Raw genomic sequence first — 19,854 nt, 5'->3', positions numbered from 1 at the left:
TAGGAGCCAAGTATAAATTGGAAAAATCTGTATCATAATGGGATATAGGGGGTTATTCAGAGATGAACATAGATTGCTGCATACATAGCCAGATCTGCATTCTTCTCTGCACATGCTGGGGGCCGCTCAGCACAGGGGCTGCCTCTCGATGCAATCTAAATGCGAACAAATCGGATCTAAGGTTGACCCCTGGCGGCTACGCTGCCAGGCGGTCAGCGGCTATTTTTCTTTTTAGTGCAGCTGTGTGCGACGTCACACAGCTTTCCCCGAAAATGGTCCCAGCCCGCAACGATGAATCTCCACCCCTGCAACGACCTTGCCTGTCATTTACATTGTGGTCGAATCCATCGGGAATGCGACCGCAATGTGTGTGGCCGAGTCAGAATACCCCCAATAAGCAGCACTGTCTCCAAAGAAATCCACACTGTGTGATGTTGCCACTTTACCTGCTGTACAGCATGGCTACACATGTGGGATATATTTATATTATTATTTCTAAGTTACTAATGTAATCAGTGTTTATAAAATAGCTAACACAATAAACAAGATCTCTTTGAAAGCTAATACACAGATATAAATATGGAAGGTGTTACATGCATACCTCCCAGCATTTATCCACAGAAAAGCAAATAAATAAAATCCCTGCCTCCAATTCACCCCAAACCCACTCCAATGCACCTACTATGCCCACTTACTGACAAAGCACCATGGTCTGCAGATCGTGACTGTTGGCAGGTATGTATATGATAGCGTTAGGAAAACAAGCAAATTGAAATGTATAGCAATAGCCCCCAAACATGTGGGTACCAGCAGTGCATGTTCAGGTGTCATGGTTATCTGTTTCCTGAAATGTTCTCATACTGTATCATAGCTAATGCATCAGGACAACCTGTAGAATTGGCATTTTAATAGGTTTGCCATACCTTTTAAACCGAGACACTCATGAATTACACAGGTTCTGTGGCTGGCTGACTTCAAGCCTGTATTTTTAATCAGCCATAGAATCTGTGTAATCCATGAGTGTCCCGGTTTAAAGGGATAGTATGGTAAGCCTACATTTGAATACTTTTAATGCATATAAGCCTCTAAAGCAGTGTTTCCCAACCTTGGCTCTCAAAGCACACTAACAGTACAGGTTTTAGTGATATGCATGCTTCAGCATACTGTAGATGGTTCAATTAAAATAAACTAGGTACTAATTAAGTCATCTGTGCTTATGTATGGCAAGTTGTAAAACATGACTATTAGTGTGCCCTGAGGACCGTGGCTGGGAACCCCTACTCTGAAGGGGATGCGGTCATCATGCCTACGCCGCGATCCCTAGTGATCAAAAAACCGGCAGACAGAATGCAAACTCACAGGGACTATTCCCACTCGTGTTCATGACAAGAGGCTTTGTTGCGCTCGCCCCCTCCCCCGCCAGCATTCTACTGCCGTGATCCCGGGGTCGGTATGCTGACCGCCGGGATCCTGAATGCCAGTCTCCCAGCCCTAACCCCTGTAAAGGAATCTTAGAACCAACTGTTTGTAAAGTGTGGCAGGAACGAGATAACGTCACAATGTAAAAATGCAGATTACACCATTTCCTGCATACGTGAGAATCATGTTCAATTTTATTTCAGTTAACTTATGTAATGAGCCTTTCTCCAACATTCTGCTATTGTGTAAGTGTGATCCTTGTCACATACCTGTATTGCTACCGGATCTAGATGAGTGACAGCACTCAACAATAACTGTTCCTCAACATTCCTGCACAGCTGTAGAATCTCATAATGATCACAGATCTATCACCAGATGCTTGTAATCGAAAATATATGATCAAGTTCCCCCCCCCCCCTTCAATCCCCTTTTCGAAAAAATTAAAATGTAGTTTTTGATAAAATGTTTGAGTTAATAATGTGTGGATTATATGTAAGAAACAAATGCATATTAAATGTGTAGTGAATAAAAATGACTGCATTCTGAGGAACTGGTGTGATGAACTGTTGAGCAACTGGAGGAAACCCACATAAGCACTGGGAGAACATACAAGCTCCACACATATAGTGCCCCGGTTGACCCCAGTGCTATGAGGCAGCAATGCTAATCACTGTTCCACTGTGCTATACCACTTATTATCCCATGCACACAGTATTATCACAAATTTCCATTGCTAAATAAGCCCTGACACTAGTGCTGTTGTTTATATATGCCCGGAGTGTAGGCCCAGATTTTGCATTGGCACATCAGGGCTGTGTTTGGGGTGGCAGAGGCAGAGAGGCTTGTTTTTATACAAATGTGTATATCAGCAGTTTTTATGTAAAAGAAAAAAATAACTGAGGGTTTAATAAAAGTCAATTGATGTTAGTAAAATTGAAGTTTTATCTGATGTTGACATCTGGTCTGTAATGTGCCAGCCTAGGGCCCAAAGATGGCAGGTGACGAGCAGCAAGTCATGTGCTAGATAAACTCTGCTATAGCAGTAAGTGATTAAAATTATAGACGTTAGATTTGCAAAGTAGTCTATCATGATCTATTATGAATATTCAGCCACTAAACAAGTCAGGAAAGGTGGTCTGTACAGATTATGTGGTATATTCAATTAAAGTCGGATCCATTCCGACATGTATTTGTCGAAATGGATCCGACAACCCCTATTCAATCCCATCTTAATTTGACTTTTTCAAGTCGAATTTAGATGGGACGCAGAGGAGGAGAAGGGGGGGGGGGCGAGCTGCGGGGGGACAGCCGGCGGGCATACAGCCGCCCGACCTCATGCTGGAGCCGGGTTGAAGCTGCTGTGAGGTCGGGTGGCTGAGTGACATCCAGCTGCAGCGCTACTGTAGCGCTGATTTCCCCTGTATGCCCGCCGGCCGTCTCCCTGCGCCCCCCCCCCTCGCCTCATCTGGGTCCGCATCTCAGTCCGACAATTTCGAATTTATCGAATTTAGCAAAATATTGAATAGGTCGAATCAGGATTCGACCTTAAAAAGTCGAAAACTGACGTCTTTTCGACAGACGGCAGTTTTCGACTTCAATTGAATATACCCCTATATCCGGGGAATATGATTAGACTAAAGAATGATTGAATTGTGCATTTTCATGTGCTATAGAACAAGCAAAGTTGCAGAATGTTCTATGTAAAATATAAGTTTGGCTATCAGATAATAACAGGTTCTAAAACTCGGACCCCAGGACAAGGGCATATCTAAGCACATGCCAAGGAATGGAATGAAAAGTCTCGCACACGCAAACACTATACATGTAATAAATAGTCCTAATGCTTTCTGGCATGATTTGTTTGAGTGTTAATACAGCTAAACCTTACAATATTGTAGTAAAATGGGAAATGTAATTAAAAGAGGTGATATTAAATGTGTAGGTGGCTGGACATTGATGTGACATGTACACTACTGCATGAGGATTCTTCTGTCTCTCCAGAGAGAGGAGCCGCCATTGTGAGTGCATCCATGCCTGATACATGTTGTGTCTGTCTATACATTCAGATCCTGACAGCCAGCGGAGATGGGACATGTGCTCTATGGGATGTGGAAAGCGGACAGCTGCTGCAAAGCTTTCATGGACATGGAGCTGATGTATTGTGTCTGGATCTGGCACCTTCTGAAACAGGAAATACCTTTGTGTCTGGAGTAAGTTCTATAACCCTTATGATATAGGAATATGCCTGGAGACTTCATTACCCTTGGAAGTAACCTTTACCCCTTAGATGTAATGTGAGTTAAAGCTTATAAATATACTATATTTGCCTATTTATATGCTTTTAATAGTAGAACCATTTCCAGGACTGAGGCAGTTTCGTAATGTGCCCCCGTTATAGATGCAGCTGGTAACCAGCATGTTTCTTCTGGTTTATGTAGGGCTGTGACAAGAAGGCAATGGTATGGGACATGCGCACTGGCCAGTGCATTCAATCATTTGAAACTCACGAATCTGACATCAACAGTGTCAGGTCAGTACCAGATACTGATGTAACACGCAGAGTTCCGCCTGGAAATACTAGCTCCATGTACAATACATATTGCATGAAACATCAGTGAAGGTGGCTGTACATGCGCTGAATCATTTTGTAACATGCAATACTTACCATATTTTTATCTTGAAGGATAAAACGAGAGTAGGTTTATTTATGTTATTACAGATAAATTAAAAGGAAAATATTTGTGGGCTTTGAAGCAAAGGGTTTTGGAAAGGGGGACTCCAATTTTGGCTTTTACCAAATATATTCCAATGCTATGTATATACATGGGGCCTTATTCAGAGATAAACGCAAACGGAATTGCAAAATGCATTTGTAAAAGAAAAATAAATTGTGGTACATTCAGAGTTGGGTGTATATGTAAGTTTGCAACAGTGGTACCTTCTCCTTCCCATATACACGTTTATGTCCAACTCTGAATAAGGCTCATACTCTGCAAACACTTAAGGTTTTGTACTGTGAAATTATATATCTCGCTGCCCAGGTTTAAACACTGTACTGTTATTATATTTAAGCTCAGGTAGCTGTCCAAACTGGGGCTAAAGACTGATGAGAAAGTACACAGCTAGCAGCTGACGTGTGCTTGGCATGGACTGTAGTAGATTACAAGGATATTAACAGTCTTTGATGTGTTATTCATTAATTAACCTGAAAAGTATAAAGAAGCCGCTGCCAGAGAACCTTCAGAACCACACAGTCGCTTTAGATACCTTATACACATTTGGGGAGGTGTTCTCCATTATTATACGTAAGAATGAAAAATCATTCCTAATGGCCAATACTTTTTTTTTTCTTTTATGACACAAGCTGTTAATGATAATTTCACTACTTATAATAAAATGCTACAATGTTTTATAATAATATAAATGTATATTATAGAATTGTATTTCTTTGTTTGCATTCGCCCTGCCTCTCTTATTCTGCAGGTATTACCCTAGTGGAGATGCCTTCGCCTCTGGGTCAGATGATGCCACGGTACTTTTTTAAATGTGTAGCGTGTTGTAGATGTTCGGACATTGGACCCTATTCATTATGTGACGCATCAGCGATGCGATCACATACTGACGATCCTGTGCGCATGCACAACACAGTGAGATGCGATCGTATATCACTTATACAAATTCCTCTGCATGATTGACATGCAGAGGCGTTCGTGGGGCGTCGACACTGCATTGCGGCGGCGGTGACTCGTCTTTGGGTGGGTGTGGCAATGAAAATGGTGGTGGGTTCGGGGCTGCTACGTGACATCACACGCGATCGCTGTGACCCAAAAAATGGCTGCCCTGCACCTGCTTTCGCAGCCTGACTGCGGATACAGGGGGGCTTTCACAAATCAGTGATGCTATTGTATTTACATTGCGATCACATGGCTCGCGAGCATTTGCATACTGGGTGGCCCTGTGGTGGGCAGCCCCCAGCATGCGATCGCAGCCAGTTGCAGTTTTGCTATTTTAGCAAAACTGCAACTGAAGCTTAATAAGGTCCATTGTATGCTATACAGCTCTTACACACCCTTTTATTTTATCACATTACCACTATACTAGTGGATTTTCTTAGTAATCACTACTAGTTTTCAACTTCTGGAAAACATTCATGAATATTTAAAAAATATTTGGAAAAAAATTCATGTATAAAACATTGATTTTATCAAATGTATTATTAACTCCAATCTATAACAGCCACGATTGATGACTTTTCTATATAAGCTGGAATACAGCTGCAGAAAGTATATATGTAATAGTGATATAAGAGCTTCCCTTGTAGCAATCCTATTAATGATATAATCTATATGTAATAGCACCATGTAGCACTATACTTGGTGAACTAAATGCAGCTTGTATAAAATGTCCTTTTGTTAATTTGAGAAAGTTTGCTAATGTACACAACAAAATTGATGTGTGGGGTTATGTATGAAATTCCAGCTGTCGAGCTGCTGGCGGTCAGGAGACCGACAGCGGCATCCTGACAGTCGATATCCAAACAAGGGTTGGTAAGTAGTCTAACCCACCCCCTACCCTAACCCTAATACCCCCCCGGGTGGTGCCTAAAATTAACCTCCCCTTCCCGCTCCCTAAACTTAGCCGTGTCTCACCTGCAGCACAACCCTAACCCCCTGGTGGTGCCTAACCCTAACCCATCTTCCCCGCACCCTAAACCAAACACTTCCCTCCCTGTACCCTAGCCCTAAGTTCCCCGGGGGTTGCCTAAATCTAACCCCCTCCCCATCCCCGGTGTAGTACTTACCCAGCCCAGTGTCTCAAAGATCGGGATCCCGACGGTCGGGATTTTTGGCAGCGGTGTCCTGCCTTCTGACGAGATATCGACATTCCGTCATGTGTCGGGATTCTACTGCCGGTATCTCATATGCCGTGATCCCGACCATCGGGATTGTATTCACATCTGATTTATAGAGCACATACGTGTTCCCCAGCATTTTACAGAGAATATTGGGTCATTGAAATCAACTTACAATCTGTATTTCCTACCACATGTTTACACGCACACACATGGGTTAATATTTGTCAGAAGCCAATTAAATTGCCAGTATATTTGGAGTGTAGAAGGAGACCAGAGTTCCCAGAGAAAACCCATGCAAGTACGGGGAGAATATACAAACTCCACACAGTTAGAGCCATAGTTGCAATTGAACCCAACACTTCAGTGCTGTGAGGAAGTAATGCTAACCAGAACATGTCATGAACATTGCTGACAATAAATTGATGCCTTCATACCCACTTGTACCTGCAGTTGGAAGTGTTGGTGGCATGGCAATGTAAATTGGACACTGCTTGCTCAATTCTCTTGGGGTTACTGCACCATACACAATCGCAGGTAGTTACACGTCACATGGCAAACGTGACCGTGTGTGACCTGTGGTAGCACTGGTGTTTTCTTAGCATCAGTGGGTAACTCTCTCTACACCACTGGATAATTGGCAGAAAGTTTCTATATATCCATATTTATGTCCCTGAATTTGTGATGATAATTATTACTGTTTGGTCTGATTTGTCTTATTTCAGTAATGTGCTCCTAAACATAGTAGCTTATTGTCTCATTTCAGAAATGTACTCCAAAATAAATTTACCATATAATGACTAATCCAGTCTTCATACAATTTTATTAATTAAGGAGAGTGTTCCCATGTGAGGCATGAAATTAGTGCTTAGAACCTGTGAAAATTGGGGCAGCGAGAGAGAAGATGGCTATTGTGAAATTGTCATACACTTATTCATTATCCTCTCACTTGTACAGAACAGTAAATAACTGTCTATAATAGAGGTTAGATTACTTAAAATAGAACTATGCGTAACATTCACAGTTATATGTATGTGCAAGTTTCAGGAGCTTATCACAAAGGGAAACATTTCAAATGAAAGTTGTGATCATTGGGTGGAGACATTTCCTACACTTGTGGTCCGTAATCACACCATAGGACATCTACAGGCCATACTGTATGTACAGTAGCAATGGTAAAGAGTCATTGGTTACTAATGAATTATACAGAATCTTGCTAAGGTTCTTGTTGTGTTTTACAATGAGCCCGCTGTTTATGCAATGCATTATGTTTGTTATGCTGTATATACTGTGTTTATTTTATGTATTTTATTTGTAGTGCCGAATGTATGACCTCCGAGCAGATAGAGAAGTAGCCATCTATTCTAAGGATAGCATCATTTTTGGAGCCTCAAGTGTTGATTTCTCCCTCAGCGGTAAAAAAGTCATATATCTTAGTTCATAAGTTACATACATATGGATAGATTGTATGTACAGATGAATCTATCTATCTATCTATCTATCTATCTATCTATCTATCTATCTATCTATCTTATGTACGTACGTACGTACGTACGTACGTACGTACGTACGTACGTACGATACATAGATACGTACGTACGTATATATCTATTTCCTTTTAGTAATTGTCTATATTAGAGTCTGACCTTTAAACAGCCCGTGATCTTACCACTAGAAAGTAATAGATGGAAGAACATGAAACACGTACTGTACATAAAGTCTTGTATGCAATACAAGGTGTTCCTGTAAAGTATTGTAAGATTTATCATGTAGGATTCTGCTGGAAAGTACAAATTCTGTCTTTTACCGGAAACAGACAGCAGCAAATAAACTGTCTTTGTGAGAAGAGTCTGCTGTGTCAGTGGATGGTTTCAGAGGTTTCTTGCTGGGCTTTTATGTTGTGAGCTCATTACTCAGTAAAAACATTTGTAGCAGTTGCATCTAGTCAGCAATTTCAGTCCTGAAAACAGCTGTCAACAGCTTGCCCAGTACAGTGAGGCAGGCGACTGCCAGAGCAGTGCCTAATGCTTACACAACACATACTGTGACTGCAGTCATATAATCTCATATAACTCAGGCCCTGGAAAGAAGACTATTTTGTTTGAGGGCTCCAAATGTAACTGCAATATTTAAACAAATCACTTCGATTAGTAGGACTGTTTGTGTATCCTGACCAATATATGGAAAATAAAACTATTATAGTCTTGCATTTTACACTAAGCTGTGTTAATAACTGATGTGATAATGGGCCTCATTTAGAGATGCACACCGTGTCGATATTTTGCCACTGTGCATGCCCCAAAGCCGTACTGTGCACATGCATCAATTAATTATCAATATGCGCAGAGGATTTGTTTGCAATGTGAGTGACAGGTTGTGAGCATTTGGAGGAGGTAACGGGGGCGGTTAGCTAAACGGATACGTATCGGAACCGTTCTCTGGGCGTGCCCTAATCATAATCAGCCACTGAGAATTCATATGCAGCAGGAGAGATGCTCATTCTGAGACAGCGTAGTGTTGCCCAGAGGTCCGATGATGTGACCAATCGTCCGCTTTTGCGCTCAAGTAGCAGATATGAGATGCTTGTATGGGGCGTCTCTCCTCACAAGATGGCAGTTGAGTCATTTAAAATATTTTCATATGTCTGCTGTGACCAAAATCGTATCTGCGCAAGCAACTGCATGCACTCTGAATAAGGTCCAATATCTACTTTTCTCTGACGTCCTAGTGGATGCTGGGAACTCCGTAAGGACCATGGGGAATAGCGGCTCCGCAGGAGACTGGGCACAAAAGTAAAGCTTTAGGACTACCTGGTGTGCACTGGCTCCTCCCCCTATGACCCTCCTCCAAGCCTCAGTTAGATTTTTGTGCCCGGCCGAGCTTCTTAGTGAAAGTTTAGTTTTAGGTTTTTTATTTTCAGTGAGACCTGCTGGCAACAGGCTCACTGCATCGAGGGACTAAGGGGAGAAGAAGCGAACCTGCCTGCTTGCAGCCAGCTTGGGCTTCTTAGGCTACTGGACACCATTAGCTCCAGAGGGACCGAACACAGGCCCAGCCTCGGAGTCCGGTCCCAGAGCCGCGCCGCCGGCCCCCTTACAGAGCCAGACGGAAAAATCGGCGGCAGAAGACATCAGTCTTCAACAAGGTAGCGCACAGCACTGCAGCTGTGCGTCATTGTTACTCAGGCACACTTCACACTTCGGTCACTGAGGGTGCAGGGTGCTAGGGGGGGGGGCGCCCTGAGCAGCAATGTAAACACCTTGGCTGGCGAAAATACACCACATATAACCCCCAGGGCTATATGGATGTATTTTAACCCCTGGCAGAACTCACCAAAAAGCGGGAGAAAAGGCCGCCGAGAAGAGGGCGGAGCCTATCTCCTCAGCACACGGGCGCCATTTTCCATCACAGCTCCACTGGAAGGACGTCTCCCTGACTCTCCCCTGCAGTCCTGCACTACAGAAAAGGGTAAAAAAGTGAGGGGGGCACTAATTTGGCGCAGTTCTAATAATAACAGCAGCTATAAAGGGAAAAGCACGTTTTATAGTGGTATTCCTGTCTATATATAGCGCTCTGGTGTGTGCTGGCATACTCTCCCTCTGTCTCCCCAAAGGGCTAGTGGGGTCCTGTCCTCTATCAGAGCATTCCCTGTGTGTGTGCGGTGTGTCGGTACGATTGTGTCGACATGTTTGAGGAGGAAAATGAGATGGAGGCGGAGCAATTGCCTATTATAGAGTTGTCACCCCCTAGGGAGTCGACACCTGAGTGGCTGAGCTTATGGAAGGAATTGCGTGACAGTGTCAGTTCTTTACGAAAGACAGTTGACGACATGAGACAGCCGGCTACTCAGCTTGTGCCTGTCCAGGGGTCTCAAACGCCATCAGGGGCTTTAAAACGCCCGTTACCTCAAATGGCAGACACAGACACGGATACTGACTCCAGTGTCGATGATGAGGAGACAAACGTGACTTCCAGTAGGGCCACACGTTACATGATTGAAGCAATGAAAAATGTATTGCATATCTCTGATAATACAAGTACCACTAAAAAGGGTATTATGTTTGGTGAGAAAAAACTGCCTGTAGTTTTTCCTGTATCCGAGGAATTAAATGAAGTGTGTGATGAGGCGTGGGTTTCCCCCGATAAAAAACTGATAATTCCTAAAAGGTTATTGGCATCATACCTTTTCCCGCCAGAGGATAGGGCACGTTGGGAAACACCGCCTAGTGTGGATAAAGCGCTCACACGCTTGTCTAAACAGGTAGCACTACCCTCTCCTGATACGGCCGCCCTAAAGGAACCTGCCGATAGAAAGCAGGAGAATATCCTAAAATGTATATACACTCACACGGGTGTTATACTGCGACCAGCAATCGCCTCAGCCTGGATGTGCAGTGCGGGCGTGGCGTGGTCGGATTCCCTGACTGAAAATATTGATACCCTAGATAGGGACAGTATATTACTGACTATAGACATCAAGAGTTAGCGCGCTGTCCATTTCTGCAAGAAGAGGTTTATGGACGCGGCAGTGGTCAGGTGATGCGGATTCTAAAAGGCACATGGAAGTATTGCCTTATAAGGGGGAGGAGTTATTTGGGGTAGGTCTATCAGACCTGGTAGCCACGGCAACTGCTGGAAAATCCACATTTTTACCCCAGGTAGCTTCTCAACCTAAGAAGACACCGTATTATCAGGCGCAGTCCTTTCGGCCCCATAAGGGCAAGCGGGCAAAAGGCGCCTCATTTCTGCCCCGTGGCAGAGGGAGAGGAAAAAGGCTGCAGCAAACAGCCAGTTTCCAGGAACAAAAGCCCTCTCCCGCCTCCGCAAAGTCCTCAGCATGACGCTGGGGCTTTACAAGCGGACTCAGGCACGGTGGGGGCCCGTCTCAAGAAATTCGAGACGTCTCCCCCTCGCCGTTTCCTAAAGTCTGCTTTACCGACGTCTCCCTCAGACAGGGAGGCAGTAATGCAAGCCATTCACAAGCTGTATTCCCAGCAGGTGATAATCAAGGTACCCCTCCTGCAACAGGGAAAGGGGTACTATTCCACACTATTTGTGGTACCGAAGCCGGACGGCTCGGTGAGACCAATTTTAAATCTAAAATCCTTGAACACTTACATACAAAGGTTCAAATTCAAGATGGAGTCACTCAGAGCAGTGATTGCAAACCTGGAAGAAGGGGACTATCTGGTCTCTCTGGACATCAAAGATGCTTACCTACATGTCCCAATTTACCCTTCTCACCAAGGGTACCTCAGGTTTGTGGTACAGAACTGTCACTATCAGTTTCAGACGCTGCCGTTTGGATTGTCCACGGCACCCCGGGTCTTTACCAAGGTAATGGCCGAAATGATGATACTCCTTCGAAAGAAGGGAGTTTTAGTTATCCCTTACTTGGACGATCTCCTGATAAGGGCAAGATCCAGGGAACAGTTGGAAGTCGGGGTAGCACTATCTCAGATAGTGCTGCGGCAGCACGGTTGGATTCTCAATATTCCAAAATCGCAGCTGATCCCGATGACACGCCTTCTATTCCTAGGGATGATCCTGGACACAGTCCAGAAAAAGGTGTTTCTCCCGGAGGAGAAAGCCAGGGAGTTATCCGAACTAGTAAGAAACCTCCTAAAACCAGGCCAAGTGTCAGTGCATCAGTGCACAAGGGTCCTGGGAAAAATGGTGGCTTCCTACGAAGCAATTCCATTCGGCAGATTCCACGCAAGTACTTTCCAGTGGGACCTGCTGGACAAATGGTCCGGATCGCATCTTCAGATGCATCAGCGGATAACCCTGTCACCAAAGACAAGGGTGTCTCTCCTGTGGTGGTTGCAGAGTGCTCATCTTCTAGAGGGCCGCAGATTCGGCATTCAGGACTGGGTCCTGGTGACCACGGATGCCAGCCTGCGAGGCTGGGGAGCAGTCACACAGGGAAGAAATTTCCAGGGCTTGTGGTCAAGCCTGGAGACATCACTTCACATAAATATTTTGGAGCTAAGGGCCATTTACAATGCCCTAAGCCAAGCAAGACCTCTGCTTCAAGGTCAGCCGGTGCTGATCCAGTCGGACAACATCACGGCAGTCGCCCACGTAAACAGACAGGGCGGCACAAGAAGCAGGAGGGCAATGGCAGAAGCTGCAAGGATTTTTCGCTGGGCGGAAAATCATGTGATAGCATTGTCAGCAGTGTTCATTCCGGGAGTGGACAACTGGGAAGCAGACTTCCTCAGCAGGCACGACCTCCACCCGGGAGAGTGGGGACTTCACCCAGAAGTCTTCCACATGTTTGTAAACCATTGGGTAAACCAAAGGTGGACATGATGGCGTCCCGCCTAAACAAAAAATTGGACAGGTATTGCCCCAGGTCAAGGGACCCTCAGGCAATAGCTGTGGACGCTCTGGTAACACCGTGGGTGTACCAGTCAGTGTATGTGTTCCCTCCTCTTCCTCTCATACCAAAAGTACTGAGAATTATAAGACGGAGGGGAGTAAGAACTATACTCGTGGCTCCAGATTGGCCAAGAAGGACTTGGAGTAAAATCTTGCTGGTAAATATTTGCAGAACATTGCTCATTACATTGTATGTTTTTAAAATTGTTTAAGTTGTTTAATATCTGTAGTGTGCAAAAACTTATAGTTGTTGACTGGGGTTTTCAAACCTCACATTTGTTAGCTAATTAACACCTTTCGGTGGGAGGGTTGCTGTGTGGGGGAGGGGGTTGTAATCAGGACATATGTTTGTAGAGCTATTTAGTCAGTAAAGCATAGGACGCCAGGCCTATTAGGACGCTGCAGTGGCTATTTTATGAAGTGGCTAGTTATAAAGTGGCAGCACAAAACAGCAGTGTTATACCTGTGTTAAACCGAAGGAAAACAGAAGGCAAACAACCAAACAAGATAACAGAAGAACTGCATCACAACCTCAAAACTCTGGCACTTAATGTGGCCTCTCCTCGCATCAAACATGAGAACACCAAGATCAGGCTTAGCACCTCTCTGGCTGAGAACATCAAGCCCGCCCCGGGCCTAATCCCCAAGATGAACAAGGAACTGTGGGGCATAGGACCAGGTTCAGCAGGGACATCCCTATTGCTTCTAAGTATTGAGTATGCCCCCCACATTATCCTACCCACCCGTACTAAGATCTAATCAAAATGTTAGCCCAATCCTACTCTGCCACTAGTTACCTGTTTTTTTTTTTGTTTTTTTTTCCTCCATTGCTCGCTTCCACTCCACCATGTGTTTTTCCTGTAATGTTTACCTCCACTGATTGCACACCTTTCCATTGTGCCCTACATGCAGGGTACATCATACTACAACATAAGCATCAGTTTTCCCACATTTGACCTTGGCCCTTGTATGGCTCACCTCCCACAGTGTAACCTCCAAAGTGCGCCCAACATGGCTGCCCCATATGGTACACTTGTGGATGGGATGAAAAATACATAGGCCTGATGGTTTTGATGGAACCCTACTCTGAACTGTAGGACTCTGAAATCACCCCCATTTTGTGTCATCACTTCTAGGGGTGGACTATCCCACCCTGGGTAATCCTACGCCGAGCGCCTAATATGGCTGCTGCACCTGGTACCTTGTGAGGGTGGAATACACAACCCTTGGAAGTTATTACCCAAAATGCCTGCACCAATCCTGCGTTATGCTTTCTGTGGGCTTAAGGTTTTCTTTTATGTCTGTTGCTTGTCAATTGTTGTATTACTCAAATCCTCTGTATCATGTGCATTGTTTTTGATGTCTGTAAAGCGCCTTGAGTCCTGTTGGAGAAAGAGCGCTATATAAATAAAATTATTATTATTATAATTATTATTACCTGGAACTTCAAGAGATGCTCACGGAGGACCCGTGGCCTCTACCTCTAAGAAGGGACCTGCTCCAGCAAGGACCCTGTCTATTCCAAGACTTACCGCGGCTGCGTTTGACGGCAGGGCGGTTGAACGCCGGATCCTGAAGGAAAAAGGCATTCCGGATGAAGTCATCCCTACCCTGATCAAGCCAGGAAGGATGTAACCGCAAAGCATTATCACCGCATTTGGCGAAAATATGTTGCGTGGTGCGAGGCCAGTAAGGCCCCGATGGAGGAATTTCAACTAGGTCGATTCCTGCATTTCCTGTAAACAGGAGTGTCTATGGGCCAAAAATTGGGGTCCATTAAGGTTCAAATTTCGGCCCTGTCAATTTTCTTCCAGAAAGAACTAGCTTCAGTTCCTGAAGTTCAGACGTTTGTAAAAGGGGTACTGCATATACAGCCTCCTTTTGTGCCTCCAGTGGCACCTTGGGATCTCAATGTAGTTTTGGGGTTCATAAAGTCACATTGGTTTGAACCACTTGAATCTGTGGAGTTAAAACATCTCACATGGAAAGTGGTCGTGTTGTTGGCCCTGGCCTCGGCCAGGCGCGTGTCAGAATTGGCGGGCTTTATCCTGTAAAAGCCCTTATCTGATCTTCCATTCAGACGGGGCGGAATTGAGGACTCATCCTCATTTTCTCCTTAAGGTGGTTTCAGTGTTTCATCTGAACCAACCTATTGTGGTACCTGCGGCTACTAGTGACTTGGAGGACTCCAAGTTGTTGGACGTAGTCAGGGCCTTGAAAATATATGTTTCCAGGACGGCTGGAGTCAGGAAATCTGACTCGCTGTTTATCCTGTATGCACCCAACAAGCTGGGTGCTCCTGCTTCTAAGCAGACTATTGCTCGTTGGATTTGTAGTACAATTCAGCTTGCACATTCTGTGGCAGGCCTGCCACAGCCAAAATCTGTAAAAGCCCATTCCACAAGGAAGGTGGGCTCATCTTGGGCGGCTGCCCGAGGGGTCTCGGCGTTACAACTTTGCCGAGCAGCTACTTGGTCAGGGGCAAACTCGTTTGCTAAATTCTACAAATTTGATACCCTGGCTGAGGAGGACCTGGAGTTCTCTCATTCGGTGCTGCAGAGTCATCCGCACTCTCCCGCCCGTTTGGGAGCTTTGGTATAATCCCCATGGTCCTTACGGAGTTCCCAGCATCCACTAGGACGTCAGAGAAAATAAGAATTTACTTACCGATAATTCTATTTCTCGTAGTCCGTAGTGGATGCTGGGCGCCCATCCCAAGTGCGGATTGTCTGCAATACTTGTACATAGTTATTGTTACAAAAATCGGGTTATTATTGTTGTGAGCCATCTTTTCAGAGGCTCCTCTGTTATCATGCTGTTAACTGGGTTCAGATCACAGGTTATACGGTGTGATTGGTGTGGCTGGTATGAGTCTTACCCGGGATTCAAAATCCTTCCTTATTGTGTACGCTCGTCCGGGCACAGTATCCTAACTGAGGCTTGGAGGAGGGTCATAGGGGGAGGAGCCAGTGCACACCAGGTAGTCCTAAAGCTTTACTTTTGTGCCCAGTCTCCTGCGGAGCCGCTATTCCCCATGGTCCTTACGGAGTTCCCAGCATCCACTACGGACTACGAGAAATAGAATTATCGGTAAGTAAATTCTTCTTATTATTATTTATTTATTACCAGTTATTTATATAGCGCACACATTTTCTGCCTCTCTTTACAGAGAATATTTGGCCATTCACATCAGTCCCTGCCCCAGTGGAGCTTACAATCTATATTCCCTACTACATGTACACGTACACGCACACACATTCACATTAGGATTAATTTTGTTGGGAGCCAATTAACCTACCTATATATTTTTGGATTGTGGAAGGAAACCGGAGTACCCAGAGGAAACCCACGCAAGTACGGGGAGAATATACAAACTCCACACAGTTAGGGCCATGGTGGGAATTGAACCCATGATCTCGGTGCTGTGAGGCAGTAATGCTACCCATTACACCGCCTGTTCTGCCCGATATCTGATGTAAACTGAAGATTTCTACAGCTAGGGATATAACAAAGCTTTCGGCATTTATTGTGTTGTGTCATAATATTAAAGTGACGTTTGTTTTATCAGTTTGCCCAGCAGTAATATTTACTCCATTCTTCATAAGTCACATTTGGCAAGAAATACCTTTTAAATTTGCCATAACGAATTCCCTTTTTTTATATTTCAGGTCGTCTCTTGTTTGCGGGATACAACGACTACACAATCAATGTTTGGGATGTCCTGAAAGGGAGCCGAGTCTCCATTCTTTTTGGGCATGAGAACAGAGTCAGCACATTGCGTGTTTCTCCAGATGGGACAGCGTTCTGCTCAGGGTCATGGGATCACACTCTGAGGGTCAGTGTTATTGTGTTCAAATAAAAAGATATTGTAGTTGTGGGTAAACATTAATAAATAGATCTGACCATGTGATTGCAGGGATCCAGCCTTCAAGTTAGTCACATACTAACCAACAAGGTTCATTGAGTAGCTTGTGTGACTTCCCTGTTCTCACATAAGGTCATGTACCTTTGCAGTGTTAGGACATTCTGAAAGAATGCAGTATGATGTTTATTCTGTGTTTTTAAACTGGTTGTGTGAGATGTAGCCCTATCTACTCAGTGTGTCCAAAATAGTATTTATTCATCAAGATATATTCAAATGTGGGTTGTAGTACGGATGTCAAGTAAGCCAACCTCATGCTTTCATTCTGTAGTACAGAATTTCTCAAATCTAGTCCTCGGACACACTAACAGTGCATGTTTTCCACATCTCCTTGCTGAAGCACAGGTGTAGTCATTGCTGGCTGACACATTTTAAAAGAGACATATGAAGTTCTAATTATTTTACTTGTAATTTTGCGAGGAGATCTGGGAAACATGAGCTGTTAGTGTGATCCGAGGACTGGGCTTGGGGAAGCACTGCTGTAGTTAATTACACCTCCAAATATTTTCATTGTGCTAAAGAGATTTTCTTATTTCCACAGATCTGGGCTTAATACATTTTTGTGAAGAAACAACTTATAAGCATCTTACGGTACTGGCAAAAGTTACTGCAGGTCCCAGCATTGGACACACTACAGGTTTTTCTTTTTTTCATATTGTGATATCACTTTCCTCAGTCTTCGGTTATTCCAGATGTATCTCCTGAAGTTGACATACTCCACAGAACATGTCCAGTCCCAGCTGCTTGTATATGGAACTATCCCTGTGTATTTATTGAAGGCAAAACTTGAAGAGTTTGGTATTTTTTGAACTATCACACTAAAGTCAGTGGTTTCATATGACTCAGTTCATCAGTTCGCTAATATAGTAAGCTTTCTATTGTGACTGGTTTAGTTTGCTGCTGGCCATGAACGTGTTGACTGTGTCTTTCACACTGGCTAGTCTCATGGCTCCTACACATGGGCGATGGAATAAGGCCCTCACTGTGTGTGTGTCATATTTGCCTACTCTCCGGGAGTGTCCGGGAGACTCGCACATTTTGAGGAGCTCTCCAGGACTCTCAAGGAAAGAAGTGCAGCCTCCCAAATGCCACCTACAGCACTGGTGGAGAGGGTGGTATGGAGCATTGTGTTGTGATTTATGCCATCATGGCCCCACCCCTCTTTGTGATGCCATAAATTGCTGTATTCCCCATGGGGGTGAAGGGGGTAGGGGTTCGGCATAACACTGACATTCATTTCTGCACCACGCACCCTGCACCTCCCACCTCTGCTCTCCCATCCGGATCTCTGAGAGGCCAATTTAAAAATGAGGTAAGTTTGCTGCATGCTCTTAGTCTTTTCATACTTATAGTATGGCTTTCGAAAAAGCATTTGCTTCACTTCAATGTAAATGTTCTTCTCAGCTTTCATGATCAGTAACTCTGGGTACTTAGCAGGCTATACTGCAGGGAAGCTTTAAGAACACAATTGGATCGTTCTGTTTTGTCTCCACAATTAACAGGCCTTGTTTTTCAAGGCACATGTGTACAGACCTTAATTATTGCTGAGCTATGAGAAAACATATATATTTTTGACAGCAAGCAAATAGTTTGACTGCAGCTGAAAAAAATAATATATACATCAACCAGTTACGTAATTTCAAAAAATGACAGGAAACATTGGCATTGATCACAATTTTTATTTTTATTTTTTAAATATAAAGTAACCTGGTGGCTTGAGATGATTGATTGCAGAGAAGGAAATCCACCCCAGATCCCTGTATCCCCAGTAATCCCTGTGGTCCCTCAGTAGCTGTTGATGGAGCCTCTAATCACGTCAGCTTGCAGTGTTGCACTGTATCACCTAAGGTGTATTCATCACCGTTCTATGTACTTCAACAAACACTCTTATGTGTATCCAAATACTTCCAAACATTCTATCTGCCAACCTTATAACAAGTTCACTTTGGGGTATAATGATTGCCATTTCTTATTATAGGCAGCATGTAGCATTATGTAGCATATACTATTATACTATTAAGAATGTTCGTGAAATTATTTTTTACATGTAAAAGTAGACCTCTTTCATCACACATATGTATTGCACCTAATCATTATATTTACCTATGTACATACTGTATATATGCATTGAATGATTAGTAATATACCTAGCCTATTTGTGTCCAGACCTTTTGCACATAGAGATTGGAGCACAGCTGGTTTTGTAGCTGCAGTTATGTATGTGATGAATGCAGGAAGAATGCTTGTAATTGTGACATGCATGTACAGTGTGCTGCAATTACTCACTCCTGCATTCACAATAATAGGAATGTAGGTACCTGAGCCTCAGTAAACCATAATATGTAATAAAGTGTGAGCACAGTATAGCATGAGTGGGTTTTATTTGATATCCTCCACCATCCACAAAAGTGCACATTTTTCATACAGTGGGGGAGATGTATCAAGTCTCGGGCAACTTCTCCACGTTATCTCTCTCCAAGGCTTGATACAGCTCCCTTAGTAAATGTGAAAGTGTTTTGACATACTTATGTGGAGGATGATTTGTATTTTTTCTCTGAATGCCAGAACAACTGCATTGACTCTAACAATCAATCTTTCTAATACTGAGCGTGTATTGTCATTTCCTTGTGATAGTCCCCTGACAACACTAAATAAACGCTGATTTGTGCTACAGAACCCTTTTTATTTTTTAATCCTCTAACCCACATGTTCTCAAACTCGGTCCTCAGGACCCCACACAGTACATGTTTTGCAGGTCTCATTGCAGAATTATAAGTGAAATAATTAGCTCCACCTGTGGACCTTTTAAAATGTCAGTGAGTAATGAATACTCCTGTGCACCTGCTGGGCTTCCTGGAAAACGCTGACTGTTTGGGGTCCCGAGGACCGAGTTTGAGAACCGATGCTCTAACCGCTCATTACATACCTCCCAACTTCTCAAAGTAAAAGGTCGGAACGCTCGCGCGGCGCAGCCACATGTGACCTGAAAAGGGGATGTGGCTTCTGATGGGAGCGGTATGGCCTCGGCTGAGTGGGTGTGGCCGCGCGTCACTGACCTATTTTTGACATTTTAGGAGTGTGCCCAGCGCTCCCCGAGCACTGCGCACGGCATCTATTCAGAGATCACTCGCTGCTTTGCAGAGCAGCGAGTGATCAAAGCCTCCTCACAACTGAAGCGCGACACTTCGAACCACGGCTGTGACAGCGGGACAGTGTCCGTATAGTGGGACTGTCCCACTGTAATCGGGACAGTTGGGAGGTATGAATTATACTACTG

The 19,854-nt window shown here is 44.2% G+C and overlaps 1 protein-coding gene across 3 annotated transcripts in view; it reads left to right on the top strand.

Annotated features, from left to right (window-relative positions):
* Positions 1–19,253, top strand: part of GNB5 (G protein subunit beta 5) — a 103,445-nt gene extending 84,192 nt beyond the window's left edge. For all 3 annotated transcript variants that reach the window (XM_063926098.1, XM_063926100.1, XM_063926099.1), the window contains 6 exons: positions 3,486–3,629; positions 3,858–3,949; positions 4,903–4,951; positions 7,590–7,686; positions 16,324–16,490; positions 17,119–19,253. In XM_063926098.1, coding sequence (XP_063782168.1) covers positions 3,486–3,629; positions 3,858–3,949; positions 4,903–4,951; positions 7,590–7,686; positions 16,324–16,490; positions 17,119–17,130 — 561 coding nt within the window. In that variant the 3' untranslated portion in view covers positions 17,131–19,253. The remainder of the gene's footprint in view (positions 1–3,485; positions 3,630–3,857; positions 3,950–4,902; positions 4,952–7,589; positions 7,687–16,323; positions 16,491–17,118) is intronic.
* The last annotated feature ends 601 nt before the right edge of the window (positions 19,254–19,854 follow it).

This window comes from Pseudophryne corroboree, chromosome 6 (genome assembly GCF_028390025.1).
Source record: "Pseudophryne corroboree isolate aPseCor3 chromosome 6, aPseCor3.hap2, whole genome shotgun sequence".
NCBI lineage: Eukaryota > Metazoa > Chordata > Amphibia > Anura > Myobatrachidae > Pseudophryne > Pseudophryne corroboree.
The sequence above is the reverse complement of the archived record's forward strand: the minus strand, read 5'-3'. Positions and strand labels throughout refer to the sequence as shown.